The sequence below is a fragment of the Emydura macquarii genome, unplaced genomic scaffold (assembly GCF_026122565.2).
Source record: "Emydura macquarii macquarii isolate MOO-44397 ecotype Brisbane River unplaced genomic scaffold, CSIRO-AGI_Emac_v2 contig_1644, whole genome shotgun sequence".
Classification (NCBI taxonomy): domain Eukaryota; kingdom Metazoa; phylum Chordata; order Testudines; family Chelidae; genus Emydura; species Emydura macquarii.
In genome coordinates this window covers 5358337-5367238 of record NW_027131781.1, presented here as the reverse complement: position 1 = coordinate 5367238, position 8902 = coordinate 5358337, and the positions used below count along the sequence as shown (strand labels likewise).

At 43.4% G+C, this 8902-nt stretch overlaps 1 protein-coding gene across 1 annotated transcript in view; it reads left to right on the top strand.

Moving 5' to 3' along the window:
• The first annotated feature begins 573 nt into the window (after nt 1-573).
• MAP2K1 (mitogen-activated protein kinase kinase 1) overlaps nt 574-8902 on the top strand; it is a 79260-nt gene continuing 70931 nt past the window's right edge. Inside the window, exon 1 of the mRNA XM_067555536.1 lies at nt 574-632. Coding sequence (XP_067411637.1) covers nt 583-632 — 50 coding nt within the window. The 5' untranslated portion in view covers nt 574-582. The remainder of the gene's footprint in view (nt 633-8902) is intronic.

The following is an 8902-nucleotide window of genomic DNA, read 5'->3' as shown; positions in this document are numbered from 1 at the left end:
CACAACCGCCACACACACCAACACGCAGACGCAGCTGCGTGGGGGGGAGGGGCTGGGGAGTGATAAGGAAAGACCGCGAGAACACGTTCATGCTCCCGCACTCCCTCCCTCAGTCATGAAATCTCGCGAGCGTTCAACACCGCGCATGCTCCTATGCCATAGCCCAGCAATTCGTTTTGGGCGTTAGGGGCCGTTTTGGCGCCAAAAATCCCGTTCCCAAAGGCCCGAGTGCGTGGAATCTCCTCGCGGCAACGACTTGTCCCTCAGCCTCGGAGCAGGGCTTCTCCTGCATGCTCCTATGCCATAGCCCAGCAATATCGTTTTGGGCGTTAGGGGCCGTTTTGGCGCCAAAAATCCCTTATTACGCATGCGTCTTTTAGGGTGCCTTTTTGACCTCCTTTTAACAGTTCCCAAAGGCCCGAGTGCGTGGAATCTCCTCGCGGCAACGACTTGTCCCTCATCTATTAGCCTCGGAGCAGGGCTTCTCCTAAGTTAATATATGCATATAACAAAAATATTACTTTTCTATACCTACAACTATTTTATTTCTTTTAACACTTAACTCTTTCACTGCCTTTTGGAATGACGCCTCACCTTAGCGTGGTGGTGTACGTGGGAGGCCCCTTACAGCAGTGAGTCAGTGATTCATTATGAATGGATAATTGATCCGTTAAGTCGGTAATTAAGGCTAATGGAGCCGAATGTAGAGAGTGGCATTTGACCTGGCACATTAATTATGACTGAATTATTAGAAGGCTGCTAGTGTTGCCCACCGCCTCCCCCTAGTTTTTTCCTCCACAGTCTGGGTTTTGGCTTCTGTATCCAGGTGCCATTTATGGTTGCCAGATGCTCAGTCTTCAGGGACCTTACCCAGTCCAGTTACGGAGGGGCCGGGGTAGGTGGTGGGTCATTAACCCCAGGGCCGTATTATCCAATAGGCACAGTGCCTAGGGCCTATGAAACTTTCAGGGCCTATGAAAAAAAATGTATATATAATTTTTTTTTTTTATTTAAAAAACTATTAATAGCTTAAAATCAAATTAGTTATCTCAGTCGAGGGGCCTATGAAGGCAAGTGTGCCTAGGGCCTACGAAGGTCTTAAAATGGCCCTGATTAACCCACACCAGTCTGCTCACTCAGGGCTGCCCACCTGCTACCTGCAGGCAAGCTCCCTGAGACATCATCCAGCTAAGCATTAAGCAATGGGGTGATTTGATTTGGTTCCAGGGAAGTGCACCCGCTCACTGCTAAAGGCCCCTCCCCCAGCCTAAAGGGAGGAGCCACTGGGCCCAGGACTCAACTAATTGCAGAGGAATGAAAAAAACAGGAAGGGGCATGGGGTGGTCAAAGAGTCAAACAAAGAGAACCAGAAGAGGACATCAAGCAGAGAACCCCAGACAGTACCCAGCAATGGGGTGATGGACAGGGAAGAGAGGACCGACTGCCTCAGAGTGAGTGATGATGGGGTGGAGCCTTGGGGGAAGGGGTGGGGCCTCAGTGGTCCAGTTACCATTGATCAGAAAGGTGGCAACCCTAGAAGGCTCACTCCCCCCCTCCATAATGTTTGACAGGACCCTGTTAGAGGGCACACTTTGATTGAGGCTGTTGCCCTAGTTCTCTGAAATTTTCCAGTCTAAAATAAAAATTAGCTTAGTGTCTCACCCGGGGATTACCTGTATAATATTTGATGCCACAAGAGTGAGGCTCATAAAGCAAAAATAGGAATGGCTCCATTTGATTGTGAGGTGGGTATTGCCAGCCCCCAGCATTCAAAAATTATAAGTCAAGCCCGCCAAAAATCATTAGTTTTGTCAATAATGCATTGTGGACTTTTTATTTTTCTTCTGATTTTTTGAGCCTTTTGGTCAGTCTCAGGTCACGATTTCATGCTTTCTCCATAAGTTGAGGGCCAGAACATCTCCCCCCCTCCCTCCAATTAAAACAAATTTTCATGTAATGACAGAATTTCAGGAGTTGAATTTTAAGAATATGTCAGTTACTGTGAGAGTTAACACTTTATCAAATGTAATAAAATATAATTGAGTTACACTTAAAAAATAGGATTGAGATTTTATCTTATAGTTTACCATGGGCTGCCTATGTTGCCAGAATCACAAATAATGTCATTTTTCCATAGGTCTCAGAAAGGTAAATTGCAACTGAAAAAATCATTTTCCAATCTGTCTTTCATATTTCCATAGGGATATGAGATAAATCTTGACATTCCTCTTAATATGACAAATAAAACAACTATTGGCATATTTCAATGAAGCAAAATAACATTTGTATCCTTCAGTTAATTTTACATCTGACACTGTAAAATTGTTTCATCACCAACTGCAGGAACATAGTATATAGGCAAGAATATATAATAAGCAAAATAATAAACAGATAATTTGTTTAGTAGCTGTTTGAAACTATTAAAAGTCATACATGTTTGTCAGCATTCCTATGTTTGCCTACATTTCTCTGCTTTCTAGATATTGTTTCAAATCTCTTAAATTTACTGCAGCTCATTAGTTTGAAAAGAAATATAGCCAAAGAAATATTAATAGTAATATAGAAAGTGTTGCTGTTCTTTCAAATCAAAATACATAATGTACTTTACATAAAGATGTGTATGTATCATAACTAATTCACATTTAATGTTGGTTTCAGTAATAACATGTGAAAGGAATCATAATTACTGAAAATAAAATTTCCACAAGCCATGGCAACACTGCTTTTTGCACTACAAATTAATAATTATAAAAATCACAGTTTACATTAACAGAGAAAATCTCCATAAAAGAAGGAATCATATGAATAATTTATATGCAGTGGATGCCATGTGAATACGTTGCTGATTCAAAAGTATTACTGTGTTGTATCTTGAAGTTTTCTTTAATTTTTAATATATTTTTGTGTAAGAATGTTGAATTACTTAGGCTCTGCTAATTAAGGGATATATCTCTGATTGTGCCAGAGGAGGGAAAACATTTTCTCCAACCATTTTGTTTTAAGTAGTGTGAAGATATCTTAATTTATTCAGACTTGTCTACACTAGAAAACATTTATAACAAATTCTCAAAGTTCTTAATACTGATACAGCTGAACTGAGGTTAGAAAAACTGTGATCCGTAACATATATGGCTATGTCTACACTGCAGCGCTAATTCGAATTAGCTTAATTCGACTTTCAGCAGCCGATTTATAGAAATCGCAGCAGACTGTACACACTACACTGTTTGAGCTGGTCTCTTGCATTCACATTGGCCAGCCTTAATTTGAATTAGAAAGCAGTGCAATGTGGGTAGCTATCCCACAGTGCAACTAGCCATGGAGGCTGCTGGGATGAGCATCATCATCCCAGGATACAGCGCTGCTTACCCCACCCTTCCCCTCCCCAACAAACAGGAAAAGGATTTTCACACCGTTTTTGTACTCCCTGCGATCGCCATTGTTTCAGAGACATGGAGCCAGCTCTACTTTGCACTATAATTGTGAGCGTGACAAATACATCGTGGCTTATCATGGAGTACTTTAGAAATAGAGCAAGAAGGCGAAGCAGATACTACATTTATGCCACCGAGGCTGCCCTGCTACAAGACATCCAGCAGAACAATTCCCAATTGCTGCAGGCTGCAACATGTCACCTGCAGTCTGTGGAACGCAGGTTCTGGTGCAGGGAAACAAGCACAGACTGGTGGGACCGCATCGTTATGCAGCTGTGGGATGATGATCAGTGGCTGCAAAACTTTAGGATGCGAAAGGTGACTTTCCTCGAACTGTGCTCAGAGCTTGCGCCGTCCCTCAAGCGCGTGAACACTCGCTTGAGACAAGCTATGATGATGGAGAAGAGAGTCGCCATCGCTCTCTGGAAGCTGGCAACCCCTGACTGTTACTGCTGTGTTGGGAATCAATTTGGAGTTGGTAAATCCACAGTGGGCATAGCCGTGCACCAAGTGTGCAGTGCCATAAATAGACCTGCTACGAAGGCTAGTGACTTTGGGAAATGTGCAGGACATAGTGGATGGGTTTGCTGCGATGGGCTTCCCCAACTGCAGGGGGTCATTGATGGGATGCACATCCCCATATTAGCTCCTGCACACCTGGCGACTGAGTACATAAACCGCAAGGGGTACTTTTCAATGGTCCTGCAGGGGCTTGTGGATCACCGGGGTTGTTTCACAGACATCTGTGTGGGGTGGTCTGGGAAGGTGCATGACACTCGTGTATTTCGTAACTCAGGGCTATTCTGTAAGATGCAGGCGGGAACTTTTTTCCCTGACCAAAAAATTCAGAGCGGGGGTGTGGAAATGCCCATAGTGATCCTGGGGGATTCTGCTTACCATTGCTTCCTTGGCTAATGAAGCCATACACCAGACACCTTGACAGAGACAAGGAGTGTTTTAATAAGAGGTTAAGCAGTTGCCGAATGGTTATAGAATGTGCTTTTGGGTGTTTAAAGGGTAGATGGAGGAGTCTCCTCACTAGGCTGGACATGAGTGAGAAGTACCTCCCTTCTGTGATATCTGCTTGCTGTGTTCTTCATAATGTGTGTGAAACTAAGGGGGAGAGGTTCTCCCAGGGTTGGGCTGTGGAGGCAGAAAGACTGGCCGCCAATTATGAGCAGCCACCTGCCAGCATTATAGTGAGAGCTAACTGCGGAACTCTTTGCATTAGGGAAGCTTTGAAAACCAGGTTCTGCAATGAGATGCATGAGTGATTTCTGTTCCTGTATGTTGTTTGCCTTTGATTATCCCCAGCCCCCCACCAACCACCCACACCCCTATATGTTGCTTGCCTTTTATCATCCCCTCACCATCCATCCCCCTGTATGTTGCTTGCCTTTGATGCAGGCCTGATTTTGGTTCCTGTGTGTTGTTTTCCTTTGATGATACCCACACCCTCCACTGCCTCTCGAGATCTGTGCCTGATAAATCCTTCATGAACAAGATATGATTTAATAAAGAAACGTTTTGAAAAGATGCAAAAATTTATTTTTTAACATTCATGTCTTGGGTGAAGGGGAGGGGGGAGGGTTTCTTCACTGTCTCGAGGGGTAGGGTATTAGCTTGGTGGGCAGCTGTCAGCGTGGCTGCCCCAGCTTTCTGCAGAGCAAATGTTGCATCCTGGCCAATCTCCTCCGAGACCTATTTGGCGTGTGGGAGGGGGAGGGCGGCATAGCACTCTGTCGAGGAGCATTATGGATGGCCTGCAGCGGGACTCTGTCTACAATAAGCCGGAGAAAGTCTGCCTGGTCCCGCAGTAGTCTCAGCATCTCGTGTGTGGTGCTGCGATCATGTTCCTGCATTTGTCCCATAGTCTTGGACAAGGTCAGCCTCCACACTCTTTGCTCTGTCTTTGCAGCTGCCGAGGCATTCATGAGCTCCAAAAACATGTCATCTCTGTTTAGTTTTTTCCTTTTCCTAATCTGAGACAGTCTCTCCACAGCACTGCATAATGATCGGGAGAGGTGTCTACAGAGTGAAAGAAAAATAACAAGATAGCCACAGTTCGTATAGTGAGGAACAAGATACATATGTATCAATTTCAACAATTATGCCTTGATAAAATGTAGCAAGTGATTTTCTTTCTGTGCTTGTATTTAAAAGCCCTACAGAGAGGGTCAGCGGACGGCTTGGGGGTGGGGTGGGGTGGGGGTAATCTGCTTGCATTCCAAACCCCCACAGAAGGGAACTGCAGAGTGTGTGGGTGGGTGGATACTCACAAACAGGGACTGCGGAGGGCGTGGGTGGGTGGATATCTCTCCTTGCCTCCCAAACCCTCACAGAGAGGAACTGAGGAGTGGTGGGTGGATATCTCTGCTTGCATCCCAAACCCTCACAGACAGGAACTGCGGAGGGCCTGGGGGGTGGACTTCTCTGCTTGCATCCCAAACCCTTACAGAGAGGAACTGCGGAGTCCTGGGGGACGGGGGGGAGGCTATGCTTAAAACACATGAAGGCATGATGTTGGCTACCTCGAGTGCAGAGAGTAATCCTGCCGAGGATGGAGGAACAAGTCAGCCGTCCCCTGAAAATTTTCTCAATGGATAGCATTAAATTTTCCATGTGATATCAACTGATGATAAAATTAGCGTTTCTCATTGCATAAAAAGCCTGATCCTTGGGTAACCACCCAGTAGAGTCAAGGAAACGCCTGAGATCCCCTTCGTGCCCCCCACACCCAATGTACAAAGGCAGAAATGCTAAGAAGAAAGAAAACTCACCAGATGTGCCTTCCCTGTGATGATTTGTACTGTCCTGTGTGATGGTGGACTGCTCAGGGGTCAAGAATAAGTCCTGAGTTTCTCGGAGAGCGGATACCCCGCTCTCATGCTCCCTGCTTTCCACAGCTTCCTCCTCCTCATCCACGGAGTCCTCCTCATTGTTCATGGACTGTGAAGTAGTAGAGGTATCAACACTGCGGGGAGGCATCATGGTGGGATTGCCCTCCAGAAGAGCATGCACCTCATCATAGAACCTGCATGTTTTGGGAGAGGAGCCAGAGCAGCTGTTAGCTTCCCTGGCTTTCTGATATGTCTGGCACAGCTCCTTGATCTTCACTCTGTACTGCTGAGCGTCCCTCTTGTGTCCCTTCTCCAGCATACCCTGGGATATCTTCCCATAAATGTCCAGATTCCTTTTGCTGGCTCTGAGCTGAGCCAGAACTGACTCCTCAGCCCGATGAGGTCTAAGACCTCTGGTCGACTCCATGCTGGAGCGCATTTGGGCTTTGCAGTAGCCATGCTGAGAACAGTGGGAAAGCTCTCTCCATGCTGACAGCAAGCACAGGAAATGAAGATTCAAATCTTCCTGGGGCTGCTTGAGGGGAGGCAATTTTAAAATGGGGCATTATGGGATACATTCCGGAGGTCAATTAATTTGAGATAGCTCCTTGGTTCTGGCAGCTGTTTTCAGCACCATATTAATTAAGCCTGTTTAAGAGAGCAGTTATTAACACAGTCCTGAAAATAGCCTAAGGAAGGATCTCTTGCAGTTCCTAGATTGTGAGATTTCACATAAAAATGCAAAAACTTCCATCACAACTGGACATTTCCCATGAATAAGATCTCTTTGAGACATATTACCCACAAAACAACCAGTCTATTTAAAACAACCAGTCTATTACTGATAGAACTTTTTTGACCCTGCTAGTTAAGCAAATAGGAGTGTATTTCTCCATTGGCTTCTTTGTTTCTGTGTCAAGTTAGTTCATGCCTTCAAGATGCTGCCAGACACTGCTCAACCCCACTCCCACTTAAAGCTCTGCTTAATATTTAGTTACTCACACTCTTGCCCTCTTTGCTTTGCTAACCAAGCCAGCTTCATCACTAGTTTCCTTCTCCCACAGTTGTCTTTATGCCTTCATCCATGATACCCCTGTGCATGGATTCCTCTCCCTAATTCATTGTCAGGCACTTACTCTCTCCTCGTTCAAATTCCACCAGAAAATTCACTCTTTCTGTCAAGCTCACAAACAGTAACCATGTCACTAAAAATGCTGTCACCAATCAATTTAAAAACAAAACAAAACTATAAATCAGCATCACCCATTGGATCTTCCAGTATATACTGTATCCAATCTTTGGTTTTTGATAATTAAACTTTAAGTGCCATAGGACAGGGTCTCTGTGTTCAGTGGTATTCTATAGACATTGATCATGCTGTTGTTTCTAAACAATAATAAATATGTTTAAAATAATAACTACTATTATTTTGATTAAGCATTTGAAACAAATACCCCTAAAGCAAAGCAAAGCCATTATCTCATTCCAGCAGAAGTCAAAGAGTTTGTACCACAAGGATGCAAATTTAGGTGAGCCTTTGGACCTTAAACCAAAGGATTGGATTAGGAAAAAAGAAATAGTGGTATTTTTTCAGGCTCTGCTCACAAAATAAGCTCTGCACATGTGAATGGGCAATATGAAACACTGCTCAAAGTAGATTATGTGCAAATGCAATGTACAAATACTCCAAATATGACTGTGTTGCTGGTTGGCTTCACTGTGCTCTTTGAGCTTGGCTCCTCTTTGATGTGGCTTGAATATGCTATTGGGCTCTGGGGGTATGGCTCCTGCTTGAATGGGGAAAAAATAAGTGGTGGTATCTCCCAAATACCACACTCTTATGGCACCCAAATGAGAGAGGACACACTGTTAATTGTGCATATCTGTGAAATTTTCTCTCTATTCTTACAGAAAGAATTAAATAGTCAACAATGTTGACATTTTAGATTATCATCTGTCATCACTTTGCAGAGATGAATAAGGCAGTTTGCAACAATCTGAATTTCTACAGTGCTCAGTACATTGCTGTTGTTATAAACATGAAGTAGAAACAATACCGAAAGATTAAAGCAAAGTCTCATAGAGAATGTCTCTGTAACAAGCACATTGCTTTGTCAGAGCAGAATTTTGACACTTTAAAAATCAGGTTTTTTAAATGTACATCATTAAATAGAAAGCATATAGCAAGTGACATTGATTATTTTTCCCAGGAAATGAATAACCAGCCACATGCTGATAAAATAATGAGTTAAAAAATCAGAACTTGCCTGTATTATTGAAAGGGCTTTTGCTTTTTAGTTTTAAATGAGATATAGATTCTACTTGCTGGTTTCTATATTGAACAGTATATTTTGTCTGAAAAAGTGAAGAAAATTAGCAGTGTAGTTTCTATTTCTGCAATTTTCCTTTCCAGTTTTGTTCTGCAGAGCAAATGTGACAAAGGCAGCCATGTTTAAAATATGTCAAAAAGTGTAAAAAACTGGAAGGTTCACATTTAAATTATTTCCAAATTTGTTATTTCAAATTCTACTCTGAAGTAGGGCTGTCAAGTAATCACAGTTTACTCAAGCAATTCATGCAAAACAAATTAACTAGATTAAAAAAATTAGTCACGATTAATTGCAATTT